Here is a 16,898-nt window from a genome sequence, read left to right as displayed (position 1 = left end):
ACTCATGAGCGTTCTCCATCCTGTGTGAATTGATGCGATGCCATTCTTTGCTCCACTGCCTTGATTGAGTAGTCGTAGTCTCCTCTCATAACCTGAAATGGGCATGCACTTTCTTGTGGAACAGAGCTCTGTTAGAGTGGAGGTTTGGCCCTTATTGCTAAGTGCTGAGGTTCTGTGCACTGAAGCTGAGGCAGTTTGTGAATAGTGTTTGTGTTGGCTGGCACTAGAGTTACTGCCACTACCTCTGAATTACTAGCTGCTCTCTGAAACTTAGTGACATTTAAATTAATCCATATGTTCCTTGACCATATCCAGCAGACATTCTGAAGAAGTATTTGTTAATTAGCTCAGAATGTTAAAACAGCAATGCCTGCAAGCCTGTATAAACTATTTTAAATTTTAAGCTGAATTGGAAGTGAAATACAGGAAAAATTGAGTAGCAGAAGATAGAGTTGCTTTTTCTGAATGAGTTTTTGCCCTGTGTCTATGTAGTGTTTGGTTGGACTCAATATCCTGGGAGTTCTGAACTAAAACTTGTGCACATAAAATAATAAAGCCTAATCTTTAGCCCAGACAATATTTAAATAACATTAAACTGAGTTTTAAAAATTATTCCTCTGTATTGTTTGTAACAAGTGACTATGAACAGTGACTCACTCCAAAACCCTGTGGCCTTGTTCCCCTCTTAGATATGCAGTTTGTCGCAGATTATTAGATAGTAGTGTAAGGATGAGCCTTTAAATTTTAGAAGGGTAAACATTTTCAGTGTCCAATTCATGTGGTTATCAATGACTTGAAACAGTCGTGGAAGGTGAGTTCTTGTGATTTCATTCTTCAGATGTCATGGAGTTTTTGTTCTTGCTTTGGACAATCAAATTGGACAATCAAGTTGGTTCCCAAATGAGCCATCTTAAAGGAGGTGGCCAGACACTAACTGATCAATAACTGTTCTTGTAGAACAGCTGCTTTCACAGTTGCCTGTTTCTGTGACTTTATGCCACTATGAGCGAGGAGTTCAGGAATATGGTGCTGTAGGGAGCAAGGAGGACTTTGAAATCTCATGATTGCTTTAAGAGAAAATTGGGCTGAACAAATTGGCTAGTCAAGAATATGTGTTTACTGCTGACTCCTCAGCAGTCCACAAATTGCTGCTAAAGAGAGTTTATGAAAGAAGTGAAGCTTCTTTCGGCAGAGATCCATAAACAGCCTCTATAAGACAAACAAACAAGGTATAGTGTAGGATCCTTCCCTTGGAGTCCCTTTGACAGTGCATGAATTGCTTCCTTCTGAATCTTGCCATGCAGGTGGAAAATACACAGTGAGGGCTCAGCACCACCTGCTGTGTGGAAAGTTACTGGAAGTGCTGCTTAATGTGTTCAAGCCCATATTCCTCTGCAGGATGAATTGCAGTGATGCTGGAATTTGTTGCCTGTTATTGTAGCTGAGAGCAACATCTTTATGGCTTTACTTTTGACATTGCTGTTTTGTGCAATGCCACAGTTACTGTAGTGTGGTTATCTCTGGTACATTCTTGGTTCAAAATCTGAAACAGAAAATGAGTTGTCTTGAAGGGAGGAAATGAATAGTGCACAAGGGCACAACTGTGCTTGCTGTGACTGCCAAGGCCATCATCTCGGGTCCAAAATCTGTTGATTATAGCTGATGGAAGGGAAGAGAATTTGTTTGAAGCACAACAGATAATCAGCAGTACAACTAGTGCTGTGGTCCTCCTGGCTACTGTCATGGCTTAGATCCAAGTGCAACTAAACTCAGCATGAACAACAGGAAGAGGATGGGTTTGAGAGCTTTTATTTTCAAGGGATAAGACTTTCCTTTGTCAAGTTGAAAGGATATAACTTCAGGATCTTCTGTGCTTATGTTTCTAGATGGAGCATTGTAGCAAATCTGAGAGCAAAGTAAATGCTTCATCTATTACCTCTGTTTTTCAATGACTTTTTGCATCCACTTTTTCAGGCGGAATACGTGGGTGTAAAATCCGTATTTGCCATCTCGGTCACAGCCTTCTCCCCATGAAACTATTCCCACTTGATACCAACGGTTGTCCTCTGGGTTCTAAAGCAAAGATAAAATGAGATTGACACAAGAAACAAGAAACTTTGATAGAATCATTAAGGTTGGAAAACATCTCCAGGACCAAGCCCAACCTTTGACTGAACACCACTGTACCAGCTAAACCATGGTTCTAAGTTCAAAATCTGGTCATTTCTTGAACACTTCCAGGGATGGTGGTGCCATCGCTTCCATGGGCAGGCCTTTCCCATGCTTAAGCACCCTTTCAGTGAAGAAATTCCTCCTTATGTCCAACCTGAACCCTCCCTGGTGCAGCTTGAGGATGTCTCCTTTTGTCCTGTCAGTAGTTCCTTGGAGAAAAGACCAACCCCCACCCCCCTAGAACCTCCTTTCAGGAAGTTGTACAGAGTGATAAGGTTGCCCCCAAACCTTCTTTTCTCCAGGCTAAATAACCCCACCTCCCTCAGCTGCTCCTCACAGGACTCGAGCTTTAGATCCTCTAGGAGTTTTGTTGTCTGTTCAAATCTAAACCTTGTATGCACCCCAACCTATTTAGTGAAGGATACTGCTTTGGGATTCATTCTGCACTGATCTCCACATATGCTGAGAGCTCAGTATAGAAATGAGGGTGGCTGACTGCAGGATTCATCTCAGTTACCCAGCTTGGGCATGAGGGGGGTTTGCTTCAGCCACTCAGCAGTCTCCACCTCTGCTCTGTTTTTTAGACTATTAGGAAAGTTCAGCATAGCACAAACCTAGCTCTTATGAGCTTGAGCTTGCTGTGAACATACCTTCATTACAAAAGGTCCCCCACTGTCCCCTTCACAGGCATCTCCTCTCTTCGAGTCATCAGGACTGTAACCTGCAGCCAAAGAAAAAAGGCGAACATTTGACTGTAGAAGCAGGGGCTGGTGTTGACCATCTTTGAAGTTGCATACATTTTCTGAGACCCATGAGACACATTGCTGCTTCTGTCACCTCGGACTGAATATAGAAAACAAAGCAGTTTTCTAAATTTATATGTAAAACAGCTAACTCTGCATTTGTCTTTGCATCATTCCTGCATTTTTTGTCAGAATTGCTGTGTCAGTTGCCACTGTGTTCAACAGCTGTAGCTTGAGCTACTGTGCTTTTCTCTTTTCTCAGAAACTTCCTTGTAACACTCCATGTTTCCTGTTCTATCATTCTGTTTACTATGGAGATACATTGCTGATCTCACTTTCGCCTTCCTGTCACTCTACAAGCTGTTTTTCCTCTTGCTTAATTGACTGTCTTCCTAACGTCTCACTATGAAGAGGAAAAGGATTTCACTTTCATTCCTGGTGAACTAGATGGTATTTTTGCATTTTCCCATCACCTGTGTCTCCCTTTCTTTCCTCTATGTCTTCCTCTGAGCTATTTTTCCAGAATGTTGTCTAGAAAAAAAACCCTACAGGAACAGTGTATTTTCAGCACATTCATGAAATTGGCTTCCATCCCAACTCAAGCAGTCACATGCATCTAGATGCAAGCAGCAAAAACTTAGTCAAAAATCACTGGAGGTTTGTTTATAGGAACTGATGGAACTCTGCACAAATAAAGAATACAGCAGGAACTATTAAACTGGTACATAAATCCACAGTCTTCATATCTTGAATTCTATGTCTACCTCCCCTCTCACTGAAAAAGGGTATAGGGCCAGGAAGGTGAGAGCATGGTGCCACAGAATTTGTGGGCATAAGTATGAATGGGCTCCAAGAGATGAGAGAAGCTAGTAAACAGGATAGTGGGTACGCAGCCTTTAATTTGGGAAGTCACTGAATTGTTCTGTGTACTGATGAAAAGATAATTTTATATGTGCTTAGTTCTCCCACAGTGACTGCTAATACCTGGTGCTATCAGACTAGTGCCTGACACAGCTTGGTGTTACAAACTTTATTCATGGCTTTAAGTTGTCCAGCCTTCATGTTTTCTAGAGCTGAGAAAGTTCATATCATAAGGAAGTTACTCTTTGCTGAGGGCATTTGCAAATCTATCAAAAAGTGACCTTGCTGCGTGAGCCCTACCAGGAGCTCAGAGCCCTCGTCTCCTGTGGGAAGTTGTTACTTGTGTCTGCCGTGTTACTTACCTGCACAAAACATGTTGTCAGTGACTTTAACTTTGGTGGATGCCTTGCACGTACTCTGGTCTACAATGGGCACATTGAGCTGTTGCAGAACTGTGGGCAGGTTGCTGGGGCTAGTGGCCCATGTTTCTTTCAAGTTTCCCCAACCAGTTACGCGCCCTTTGTAGCCTGCCAGCATCAGCCTGTGGAAGGAAGCATGTAATAGTCAAACATATTGTAACAGCTTATTCCTACCTGGCTCTCTTGCTGCAAATAGCCCTTGGTAAGTCATCTTTTTTTTTTTTCAATACCGAGAGAAGGCTTGTGTAGCCTGTATTTTTAGGACTGTAGGACAGCCTCCTCACCTCTGCACAACCTCTTTGGTAGGCAGGCAGACAGGATGGATGTAGTCACTAAAGACGACAGGTCTCCTTAAGTGCATGAGTGCAATGTCTCGGTCCATGTTCTCTTTCCAGTTGTACTTAGGATGGATGATGATTTTATCCAACAGAGCAATCTTTTCTTTATTCTTTTCATATCTGAAATAGTTGTGAAGGAAAGAACTTGCTGTACAGTAGCAACTAAGAGTCTTCTGGAGTTCATGATTCTTTGAGGTGCTTTGTACCCTCTGAGATAGTGCTGTCTTTACATTGGAACACCTCTTTAGACTTCCCAAGCTTTTGCCCTCCCTTTGACATTAATCTTTAGGGTCAGCAAGAGCAGCAAATGATAGCCCCTTTAGATCCCATTATTGAGAGATATGTGACATTGGTGTAATATTTCCTTGGATACTGAATGACAGCCCAACTTCACTGTATCTCATTACTCCCAGAGGAAGGCTAGTTCACTCTCAGTTCATCCATACTCTTACTTTGTCCTTACGTGCTTGCCAATCCGCACCAAGATGTCATTTGTAGTTAAGTTCTTGTCCCAGGGTGGATAATAAAGACAATGAGCAGCAGTCAGGATCCACCTGTCACTGATGAGGCTGGCACCACACAGCAGCTCCTGAGGAGACTTTTTATAGAGCATCACCTGCCTGAGAGATGAGGGAGGAGGAAGACTTAGCAGGACTAAAGATGTGGCTGGCTGAATGGGTCCCAATGTCATGTAGAAAGTGCAGAATTTGCAGTGAGCAGGGAAGAGCACTGCACTATACTGACAAAGAACTGTAGCCAGTGTTCCCTGGACACCTATATTCTGTGTGACAGGCCATTTACCCCATTTCTTTCACGTGGGGAGGTTTCTCATCCTTTCTGCTCCAGCAATGCTGGAAAGAGGAAGAGACAAAGTTGAAATACATCAGCACTCTTGCTTTCCCAGGTGGTTGTGTACTTAGCTCGAGAGGTGAGCTGCTTTCCTGGTATGTTACTACTGCCCTATTGACCGCATGGATAAGCTTTGATAAGAATCCATAACATCTGCATGCTGCCTGAAATGAGAAAGCCCTTTTATTTCTACCTGCATGAGCTGGAGAGAAGGAAAACAGAATTCCCTATGAAGGACTAAATAAAGATAGTACTTACCAGGGGGAGCTGCCGACTTCTGCATCATCCCCATGGACAATTCTGCCTGTCATGGACTCTAACAGCTCCTTCTCACTTTGGTCCATTAACTTTTTCTTCTCAAATAAAGGACGAGTGCCACAGTCTGAAAAAATAGGTGTCTGGGTTTGCTACTCTACCTAATTCACAACGGAGAATGCCTGCAATCAACATGCTAAGCTGGAAGATCCTAGGAAGGAAGTGCTCACTAGCTCCACAATTGTAACTGGATATTGACTTCTGAGAGTTCTTCAAGGAATTTCAATATCTTCCCCTGCTTTTAACAGCATTTGTCTAGCTGATGGTTCTGGGGAACAATGAGTGCCCTGTAGGAAGAAGCTGCAGCATTTCTACAAACTGATGTTGTGTCTAGAGTTTTTGCTCACCTGCTTCACCTGAACCAAAAGTTTTGTGATCAAAGAAGGTTTTGAACTCTTGAGGATGAGTAGAACGTCCTGATATTTCCTCCAACTCTTCATCCTCTAGCAAGCTGTCTGAGAGAGATGGAAAGACAAACATGGTAAAAGCCTTAGCTGTAGTTCCCATAATTATCAGCAGTGTAAATGTTCCTTTCCACACACAGTAAATCTGGTGCAGGAATGATGTTTTAAAACCACTGCTGTTTTTACTGCTCCTGGGCCCCCATTGTGAGTTTTCAGAGTGGAAAGAACCCCTGAGACTGGTAACAGCTATGCACCTAAGGCAGGTTAGTACATGAAATATTTGGACAAACAGGACTCCCATGTGCATGGTGCCATGTACATTCTTGTCTATGCCTCCCATACCAAGCACTTCACTCTAGTGACATGTACTGGCTTTATCTGCCACTGCCTCACCAGTGTGCCTACCCAAACCTATGCAGACTTCTCACCGCAGTAGTGCAGATCGCAATAGTCAAAGTAGGGTGGTTGATCTGTGACACACCAGACACCCTCGTCATCTCTGTCTGGATTCCGACAGTAATTCTCCAACAGCTTCACCTCTGGGTCAAGGTCTTTTCCGTGGAGCACCTCTTTGGCTTTTTCAGAGTTCCACGGCAGACACTTAGCTCCCGACACTGTGACTGAGAGGGTCCCTGTGTAAAGCATGCCTTTCTCTTGTTCACAAGGCTCCACAGGGGGAGGTGGGGTGACCCGTGGAGTAAATGGAACTGTTGTCCTTTCTTCACCTGGAAAGACAGAGCTGTGATTTAATCCATAGCTTTGCACTCAGAAGTATTGTTAGCAAATTTCACCGGCATCCCTTTACTGAAGCCTAGAGCATCTCATTGTGTTTGGGAGCCCCTGCTGTGCTCCTATGCTTGTGGTGGCCCTCTGAAATACTCCAGTGTCAGAGGTAGTGCACCAGTAGGTGAAGTGAAGTTGGCACTATTCATCACACTTTTCTTTGTCACTAAGATGGGAGGAACAATATTGTCTTTCTGGGCATCTTTGAGAGCCAACCCAAGGGACGGGTAGGTGTCTTTAAGCATCATAATGCTGCTGTATTAGAACCTCCAATGCCTTATACTCAAATGAGTAACTAGGGCATGTTTGTGGGGGGCCTTTACTGTGATATGCTACTAAAATGGTGAATTTTGACTTGTGGCAGTATTTCTAAATCTAATAAGTGAAAAATTTTCCTGCAAGAGTTTCCACACTTTTTCTTGCAAGTGTCCTAATGGCTGCAAGCTTTAAGCAGCATTTCCTGAGGGAGTGAGCACCCAATAATCTGTCCTGTGGCAATTGCTTGGCCTCAAGGTGCCTTCCTGTGCACAGGGGTAGAAAGCCCCTGTTTGACTATTCACCCTGGGGCACAAGAGCTTCTGAGCAAGTAGCATTCACCGACACCAGTGAGGCTGCTTCTGTCTGACTGACTCATGTCAATATGATTACAAAAGAACTGTGCACAAAGCCAAGGCTTTTTTAGTCCTGCCATATCCATGCAAATGTAAATGTAACTGTAAGATGTGGTAAATCAGAAACTAACTAGTGAACAGAGATAGTACAGATGCCTGATTGGCTCAAAGCAGAGCAGTGTCTCTTTTCAGCTGCAGACCAGAGCAACGGTAATGCTTTTAAAACTGCAGAATACCCCATGGTCAATATGGCTGCCGACCTCTCTGACTTTCACTTAAGGTTGTTGCCTTTAGTCTCTGCTTTTGGAAGAGGCACTTCTGCTGTGAGAAGGTTTCTGCTTTCTGCCAGTTCTTCAGAGACAGAGGCCAAGCCCCAGGGGAGGCAACTCTGCAGTGGGGAGAAATGGGAATGTGTAAGTGTAGTGGGATGGTTCTCCATCATTTCAAGTGCAATGATGAGAGAAGAGCATCTTCTCTTTTCTTGAGATAATGGGTATTATACTGCAGGCCTCCACAGAACTGAATATCAAGGCAGGCAGTCAAGCATAACCTGTAGTTATTTTGTCCTAAAGGTGGGATTTCAGACCAAAAAACAGTATGACTCATGGCTGTCACAAATTAGAGGCAACTAAGCCAGGATTTTGGGGTTACTCTGATAATAAAAAAACTGTAGATTCCAGGGGACAGCTGACACTGGATTTAATTTAGATCTAGTTGAGCATAGTCTAGAAAAAACAGCACATTATATATGGGCAACTTAATGACTTTTCCTCCTCAGCTCCTTTACCCTTTAAGACAGAGCTTCTCTACTCCTACTAGCCTCTGTTCATGTAAGCTGCCTCCCTCCTGGCCCTCCCCTTGACTGATTCAGTATCAGGGCCAGAGGAGCATGTGCTGTGAGTGAAAGGCTCTCTGGAGCATAGTGCTGAGGCGTACCACACACTGGGATGGGACACTCCTCTCGTTCCACTGTTGGGTCTCGGGTGTAGCACCAGGGGCCTTCTGAATTGTTGTTTGGGTTCCTGCAGTAGTTCTCAATGAGGTTGGGATAAATGGTGGCATTAAATCTATGAGAAAAAAGCTCATTAGGCTAGGAAGGAAGAAAGGACACCCTGCAGAACCCTTCAGGGGTATGCTGGAGATGAACTTACTTAGGAATATGTGGATATTTGCTTGTCCACACTTGACATTCAATCCCCGATTTGGTGTAGCTGATTTTTCCCCGATAGTTCTGGCCCAGCCCAAGAGAGCAGTCACCTGTGAAAATCCCAACATGGTATAAGCCAGGGTCAGTGGAACTGGATGTTGCATTTTTCAAGGTCAGAGGTACCATCCCTCATATTCCTTTGACTTTTGCTGTGTGCATGAACCTGCACAGGCACAGTCATCCTCTTCCTGCGAGGAGAGTACACAGCCTAAGCTCTCTCTGCCTCATCAGATGGACCAATCCCTGAAGATCTGTGCTTTGCTTTGGCTCAGAGCCCTTCTGAGAGGCTGCTCACCTCAGGGTGCACTGGACTGTGTCACAAGGAAAAGGATATTTGCCCTGTACTGTTTCAGAGTACTGTACTGCACAAGTCAGGCTGGTTGTGAAATGGTTAATGGGGACATAAAGAGGAAGAAATAATTCAAACTCCCTTCCTGACATTTTTCTTTATAATTGTATAGCTTCTCCAAGTTTAGATTAATTTTTTTCTGTATAAGCTTTGCAGGAAGCAAATTCCTGGCACTCACTGTATCTGGAAAATTGAGGTCAGCATGAATTTCATACCTTCTAGACAAGCATCCAGAACAGTCCTGGACGTTCTCTGGCCCTGACATACTAGTAAGACAAGAAGAAAAAAAGGAATCAAAATAAGCATCAGAATTTGAATTAGTTTGTCATCTAGAGACAAAACACAAGTGCTTGGCCCTGGAAAGTGAGCTCTTGAAAGAGGCAGCCATCTTTCAGGATGTGATAGTGCATCCTAAGGGCCACTACAGTGCCTGAAGGACATGAAACAACTTACCTCGGTATTTTGACCAAAATGCCTCCTGTTAAAAAAAAAAAAAAAGAAAAAATAATTATAAAAATATATTTTTAGAGACACACAACATCAGACCGTGCTTGGGTACTGCAATTCAAATCAGAAAGAGAATGCCTGATCACAACAAAAGGAAAGCCTAACCTGACTCAGTTTATACCAATTACTATAGAGTCCAACAAACTAAAAATCTGATATAAAACCACATTCCCACACATCAGGCTCAAGAATCAAGAGAGTTCTGTTTTTTCTAAAAATATTAAAGATGCTTGCAACCTTCATCAACCTGCAGAGAAAGCAGAGCGTTTTATAGTTCAGTGGGCTACAGTGTGGACATTCAAGCAGCTGAACCCAGAACTTCTAAGTTCACCGATCACATGTAGGTCAGCCCTTTAGATCTGCACCGATTGCTTTAGAAATACGCCACAGAGCTGGTGTCTTTCTAGGTTAGGTGCCTCACTGTTTATCTACTGTATTCTTGGGTGTGGAATTCAGCATGGACACCAGCCTGGGGCTAGGAGCAAATCCCAAAAGGATGTCACACAAATTTAGCAGAGTGAGTGAGTCTGGAAGCCAGAAAAAGGGACAGGATGTGCAAAAGCTTTAGCTCAAAGGAGTTTGAGGCACCTGCACTCAGTGTCTGGCTGTAAGCCAGCTCTTCTGTGAGTGTCTGGGACTGTGGCAGCTCACATGTGTGAGGCACCATGCTGAGCTAGTGGTAGATGCTATTCCGGACCCATGGGAAGGCTCTTTCCTTTTCACTTCATGCATACAGGAGGAGGGAAAAGAACATGAGCTTTGAGCTGCATGCCCTGACGTGTCTACAGGAGGGAAGCTCCCTAAGAAAGCCTGAGCTCTCCCTGTGGCACACACACATCAGCCTCATCTTTGGTTCACAGGACCAAGTATTACAACTCTGGTCCCTGGCTGTGTGTGTGATGTGCTGATCTCTCACTACAGAGGCTGGCTGAGGGAATGTTTCCTCGGAGCACCCATACGTACCGTCTGATCAGTGGATTCAAGGGCTTCAAAAGCCTCCTCAAAACTGCATGTCTCCTCCAGGCACTCTCGCTCCAGGTTTCCCTTAAGCATCTCTTCTAGAAATCCCTTGTTGGCACGACGTGGGCGCTTGAGCAGTGACAATGCCTGCCCCTTTTCCAGGAAAACTACCGGGTCAGAACACTGACAGTCAAAGGGCTGTTTGCAGCTGGAGGCCCCTCGTTTTTTTCCTTTCAGTTTCCAAAAACCACAAGCAGCTGATGTAGTGATCCCACAGCCCAGCCTCCCACAGTGCACCATACAGAGAGGAGAAGCCCTGCCTGGTTTACACCTGATGATCAGAGCAAGCTCTCTGGAATTCATCTGTCACTTAGGTAACAGAAGTGACAGGAATCCTCTGCTTCCTCAGCAAAGCTGCTCTGCTGATTCGTAGTTAGGTAGAGGCTTGTTTGCTCTGAGCCTGCTACTGTCCCTGCCAGCCACTATTTCTGTCTTGCCAGCCTCAGACCAGTGCAACTAGCATAGCATGATTCCATCTTCATGTTCAGAGACCCTGACTGGAGACCTGTAGACAGGTCATCCCTCACACAGTAGAGGGTCAGAGAGGACCTAACCTCATATTAAGAAAAGACAGATGAATTAGAGGCTCTCGTAAAAGGAGCAGTGAGCAGGAAGGCAGCATGCTTTGTATGACCTTCAATTGCAATAAGGAACATCAGGGGAGGCAATGGAGAATTGAAGCCACCCAGGTCAGCTGAGGAACTCTATCCCCAAAAGCCTCACAGTTATGTTACACATGATCCTGGACTGAGCTACATTCCCTTCTCTGACATTTCCCAGGCAACCCACAAAATCCACTGAGCCGTTGTCACCAGCTGACAGATGCTGCTTGCATCCTCCTATGCTCACTCCCCTCTCAGCACCCATTCGTGCCCATCTTCAAGCTTGTAGCAGGTCTTCCTGACTTACCAATAAAACCTGCCACCTGCTTTACCACTGGAAAGAAATAACCCCATCTTTCTTCCTGCTGTCACCCACTAGTACTGCCCTTCTCCCTCTGCCATTGAATCTTACCTTCAGCCTGGCCCAAGGTGAGGTGCAGAAGGCTGGAGAAGAGCAGGCCCCTCAGTAGGCTGGCTTTGGTGTGCGCCATGCTGTACAGCCCTGGCTGCAGGGGAATTGCAAAGGAAACAGAATAAGCAGAGTCACAGCCCCACTGGGTTAATATTGAACCAGAATGAAGAAACAGGACTCCAGAGGTCATGGTGAGTCAGGGACAGTGGGACTGAGGCTTCTTTTATCCCTTCTCTCTTGGCATCTCTCCCTCTCTTCAGAGCATCTTCATTTTCTTACTTAATTAACATCCCATTTCATAACTGGGAAGATGGCATGAGGAGCAAGAGGACAAACTTGCCCCAGGGCACAGAGAGGACTTGGGCTGGCATGGAGAGGACCTGGGTCCTTTTTCCTCCCCTTGCCCTCATGCAGCTCTTGGCACCATTGCTGCCTCTCCACTATGCCTAGTCTTCACTAGTAGCCTTGCACACCGAAAGAGAGCTCCTTAGCCATTCTCAGTCCTTCTCTCTTTAGCTGCAAGCCCCCCTGCTTCTTCCTAGGGTTCAGTTATCTTTTCTTCCTGCAGTTTTCGGGAAGCTCAGCCCCATCTACTCTGGCACCAGAACACAGAGTTTGTCTCCCCCTTCTCCCTCGCCCAGGCCAAAGGAGCAGAAGCGGTGCCTTTGACAGCCCATTTGGAATTTAACCAGTTAGGTCAGCAATGCTGTTGGCAGTGCATACCTCCCACTGCCTTACAATTCCCAGCTGAGTGGAGGAGAATGAAGCTGCACCAATTCGGGGCTTCCCCTGTTATTCCCTCACAGTGGAACAGACTAAAGTGCATCCAAAGGAAACAGAAGCTCTGATGAGCAGGAAGCTACCATACCCAAAAACAGGCAGGAAAACAAGGGCTTCCAGAAGCAAGGAGGCAGGAATTGGCTGGATGTCATGTCATGATATCAGCTAATAAGTCAAGAACTGGGCTACCAGAGTTGGGAATTGTATTTCTACAGCAAGAATATTGTCAGAGTGAAAAACCAGCAGAAAGCAGACCAGAGTAGTTTCAGAAACTATCGCATGGCACAGAAGTGCTTTCCCCCAGCAGGGAGCATGTTCTGTGCCCTGCCTCCGTGCAGCAGATACATCTGTAATGTTTATCTCCATAGAAGGAGTGCAAATATTAGCATTAGGGTGGCTGAGGAATGACTCTGTGGCCGCTGGTACAAAGAGCAGTTGCAGAGGCTCCCTCCTTCATATAAGAGTATTTTCTGTTCTCATCCACACACACCTCCACCCCCTCAGATTTTGGAGAGACACCTTTAGGAGTGGCTGGGATGCCCTGGGTGGAGGAGTGTGTGTGTGGAATTAGGCACAACCCTGGAAACATCCCATCTTACTTAGGCAGAGAGCACAAGCAGGGACAGGAAGGAGGCATGAAAGCACAAACAGGTTTTGGAAGAGTGGTGAAGTCAGAGCTGCTGCCATGTCCTACACAGCAGTCACCTCCACTCCTTGCCGTGGGATGGAGCACAAACAGCTTCCCATATTCTCAGTCACCTTTCTTCATTCCTGAATCTCTCTCTGTCTCTTCTTTATAATAACCAGGCAGCCCTTAGACTGCAGCTTAAATCAACATCGTTATGCTTATGCATAGAACTTTACCATCTTGTCTTTCCTTTAATGGAAAGGTGTTAGCACCTTCCATGGTATCATGTGGTATATAAGGCTAACCATAAGCAATGCTACAACACAGCAGTTAAGCTTGGTTATCAGACAGGTATGAATATCTTCTAATACTTATCTATGCTATCTTTCTTTAGTATTACTTCTGTTACATTACTTCTGTTCTGGTTCCTGCTTTCATTTTGTTGCCTAAGCACTTGTTTATCAAACTCTTACTGAAACTGATGATTCTGTCACTGTCTGGCTGCTTCTTTTTGAGTTGCTGTTCTTTCTCTCTGTGACATAGGACAAACCCACCTATCAGGGCAACTAGGTTGCTGACTGTAACTGCTGAAACCTTTTGTCTCTCAGTTACTCAAGGTTACATCCATGGCTTAAGTTTCTACTATTTCTTTACACTGGTTTTGCTTTGTAACTGGAGATTTTCACTACATCCCGGAACACTTTCTAGCCCTTTCTTGTATCTTACAACAATGTTAGTAATTGAAGATTCTGACTCTTCACATTGTGGCATTTTCTCATTCTATAATGTGCTTCTAGGGCTCCTCTCTGTTTCTTCTGCAGCTGTGGTCAGCCTCTGCAGCAGCACAACATGCATAAGGTATCTCCAGGGGCTTTGACTTCCACTGCTCCAATATTTAACTCTTCCAACCTCTATTCCTATAAGCAACTTCTTATAATTTCATTTTCTTTCTGCCTTCAGCCACCCATAAATGATGTTCTTTCTCAGGACAAGTGAGTTAAGATTCTTGTCTTTACCATCCCAGAGTCGTGGCTTTTAACACAGCTGGGAGTTTTGATCTCTTTCCTTCTATGTGTTGGCTGTTCTTTTTAAGTGAAGAAAGCCTGTGACAATTATTCTTTTCTGATGTTAACTATTTTTCCAGCTTTCAGGGAGCAGAATGTAGAAAGTTTGGCATTGGTCCATTCTCTTGGGCCTATATCTGCTCTGTGATGGTGAGTTTGCTGGTTCAACAGTTGGGGTATTTATCACCACGTTTCCGAAGTGAGTTATACAGTTTGATCAAAGAAAAATTTTGGATACAATCACAAAGATGAAATGCCCATTCCCTCACCCAGGAGTTCCCCTGTCCTGAGGACAGGGGAGCTGACAAGTGGGAAGGACCTTATGACCCAGAGAATTGTCCCCTTCCCTTTCAGCCTGCGGCTTTTCATTCAAACACCTTGGTCAGGTTTAAGCCAGTTTACAAGTTGGGCAAGGGCTGACCCCTGACTGTGGTGTGAAGTTTAGGTGTAACACTGTAGTTCATGAGCATGCCTGATGGGTGGTGAGGCACTGCCGGTATGAAGGACCCTCATACCCGACAGACCCGTGCACTCGTCACCCCAGAGGGCTGCAGCAGCACCCCAAAGCCTTGGTGAAGCCCTGCCAGCAGTGTGGACCCTGCCGGCCAGGAGAGCTGTGTGCTTGCTGCCTGAACCTGCAAGAGAAATGGGAGCACAAGACCTGCAGCCAGCCGGGTGATTCGTGTGTCTGCTGTCCCGAAGCACAATGACCATTGGCACTGTGAGGCAGCACACCGGGTGCCTGTGCCCCATGCCAGCATATGGGACCAAGCAGGTTCACATCCTCTTCCTTGCTATCCTTCTTTCTGTAACGTGTTTCTCACCAGGATGCTGCCACCTACACCAAATGTAATGCACTGGTGCAAGTGTTTGTTATGGATCTCAGTAAGAAAGGCATTCAGAGCCCACAATGTAGTAAATAAAATGTTTATTGGACATAATAAAAGCAAGGGTAGAGTATTAGATAATCCTACACCACTTCAGATGCTGCAAATACCAAGCTATACAGCATCAGACAGTATCTAGTCAGGCCATGGCACCCTGTATAGATCCCATCCATGCTGAGATGCACCAGCATCATGTTCTTCAGGGTTTTTATATATTTTCTTAGGCAGAAAAGGTTGTTTACATAAGGACATGGTGTTTCTAAGATAAAAACAAAGACACAGTGGTGGCATCATCACCAGGTGCCCAGTGGGAGTCACCTACGTGGTCCTCAGTCAGGATTAGCCAGATGAGTTTATCTTGCAGCCAAGTGATACGTGCAGCCCAGCACAGACCTACCCCCACCTACTCAGCACAACTGTGAGGTTAACAATGTTTCTGTGAAGACCTCCTAATTCCTAATTGCTCATACTATTTCCCCTTGTTACCTCAGAATAAAGAAGCAGGTCAGCTGTTTAGGAATAGAGGCTTGGGTTCTCCCCTTCCATTTCCCCCATCGCTCCCCTTTCTCTCCCAGTTCTAGTGTGACAGAGGGCATATGTTTCAAACACGGCACACAAGCCCAGCTCCCGTAGGAACACTTTGCAACTGTGTCAATATTTGAGTTTGCACAGGCACCGAAAAGGGAACAGCAGGAAGCACTGAGGCTTCAAATATGAGCCCCCTCACACATCTGTGCTCCAAGAACTCAGGGTAAAGACTCAGTTCACGTACCCTCTGACTTTAAAGAAAGTAATTAAAAATAAGGACACACAAAGATGTATCAGCTGAATTCACTTTCCATCCTTCACATCAAAGTGTCATGGATCTGACTCTAGCACCTTGTCTGCAAACCAGTCGTAAAAGTTTATGAAAAAAATAATATAACATAGAAAACTGCAAAGAGTGGCTTTTCAAAGTGTCACATGACTGCATTCATAGCACCCCAAAAAGGAAACTGATACTGATGTTTCCCCTGTACTCTCCTCTTATGCATTAGGTATGAGAAGCCCAAAGAATTTAAAGCCGCAAAAAAAAAAAAAACCGAAAAAAAATTTGGAGAAATGCAGATATTAGAAAAGCTCAAGACAGCAAGAATAGCTAAAACTGAGGATACAGCAAATGAAAGTGTTGTTTGTATAACACATGAAAAGAGAGTGCGGAGTGGGCAAGTCTGAAAGACCTGTTTTATTTGGTATTGTCAGTCTCTTCCTCTGAGGTCAAGTTCACATGGCATTGGGAACTGTGCACTTCCTTCCTGAAATGGGACCAATTTCCATCAGCATGTCTCAGTTGGCAAACAGGCAACTGAAGAAGACGGAGCAGAGGGAATATTGGGATGTAGTTGTGGTGGTGCAGTCTTTTAGCTTTTTGGTGCAGGGAAAGGAAAGAACGGGAAGACAGGAAGAAAGAATGTGAGAAAAGAAATGGGAAACAGACTAATGAACCCAACTTGAATATGGAGAGGAAAGGGAAAATCTTTCAGCTGGGGACAGCAAAAACTGCACTGTACAACGCTGTTGGCACAGTGAGACAAAACTACTGTTTTCATGTCCTCAGACAGACTGTTCCACCCACTGTAAGGCCAGGAAGCTGGCAGCAAGCAAACCAGGTGGCAGTGGAGAAGGAACACTCAGCCCTAGCTCCAAGGCAGGACTTTGCTTCTGCTAATGGTGAAAAAATGCTCTTCATATTACAAGATTACAGTAATGCCTGGCATCAGCAGCACCTTCACATGATCAGAAGTGTTGCTGAGCTCCAAGAGTAAAAGCCTGTGAAAGCACCTGAACAGCAAGAATTAAATATTGTGAAAGGGAGGCACTGTTAAAAGTTGCTGCCTTCCCTGCAGTGCAGTCACCAACTGAGACCATAACAGAGGCAGAGCAGAAGCACTCAGTGCTGTGGGTGCC

The 16,898-nt window shown here is 44.9% G+C and overlaps 1 protein-coding gene across 2 annotated transcripts; it reads right to left on the bottom strand.

Annotated features, from left to right (window-relative positions):
• Nucleotides 1-1,793: 1,793 nt before the first annotated feature.
• Nucleotides 1,794-11,723, bottom strand: F2 (coagulation factor II, thrombin). 2 transcript variants are annotated; one of them, XM_071558504.1, is made up of 14 exons: nucleotides 11,593-11,723; nucleotides 10,522-10,685; nucleotides 9,505-9,529; nucleotides 9,267-9,317; nucleotides 8,647-8,752; nucleotides 8,432-8,562; nucleotides 6,530-6,826; nucleotides 6,045-6,152; nucleotides 5,641-5,764; nucleotides 4,986-5,153; nucleotides 4,480-4,653; nucleotides 4,139-4,317; nucleotides 2,823-2,893; nucleotides 1,794-2,073 (listed from the first exon to the last, which is right to left on the bottom strand). In XM_071558504.1, exons 1-14 carry the CDS (start codon nucleotides 11,669-11,671, stop codon nucleotides 1,933-1,935), a joined length of 1,818 nt encoding a protein of 605 aa, XP_071414605.1. In that variant the 5' UTR covers nucleotides 11,672-11,723; the 3' UTR covers nucleotides 1,794-1,932. The 2 variants fall into 2 exon arrangements, with proteins under 2 accessions (XP_071414605.1, XP_071414604.1); XM_071558503.1 differs by lacking the exon at nucleotides 11,593-11,723 and having other exon boundaries at nucleotides 10,522-10,881.
• Nucleotides 11,724-16,898: the final 5,175 nt, after the last annotated feature.

The sequence above is a fragment of the Pithys albifrons genome, chromosome 6, assembly GCF_047495875.1.
Source record: "Pithys albifrons albifrons isolate INPA30051 chromosome 6, PitAlb_v1, whole genome shotgun sequence".
Taxonomy (NCBI): Eukaryota; Metazoa; Chordata; class Aves; order Passeriformes; family Thamnophilidae; genus Pithys; species Pithys albifrons.
The sequence above is the reverse complement of the archived record's forward strand: the minus strand, read 5'-3'. Positions and strand labels throughout refer to the sequence as shown.

What these genes read in the sequence shown, in the direction of transcription:
- F2 (XM_071558503.1), bottom strand. Translation starts at nt 10,881, where the DNA reads ATGAATTCCAGAGAGCTTGCTCTGATCATCAGGTGTAAACCAGGCAGG. An exon ending in GGCAAGCACGTAAGGACAAA is followed by an intron (nt 4,654 to 4,985) that starts GTAAGAGTATGG and finishes CAACTATTTCAG; the next exon opens with ATATGAAAAGAATAAAGAAA. An exon ending in GGGGACCTTTTGTAATGAAG is followed by an intron (nt 2,074 to 2,822) that starts GTATGTTCACAG and finishes TCTTTGCTTTAG; the next exon opens with AACCCAGAGGACAACCGTTG.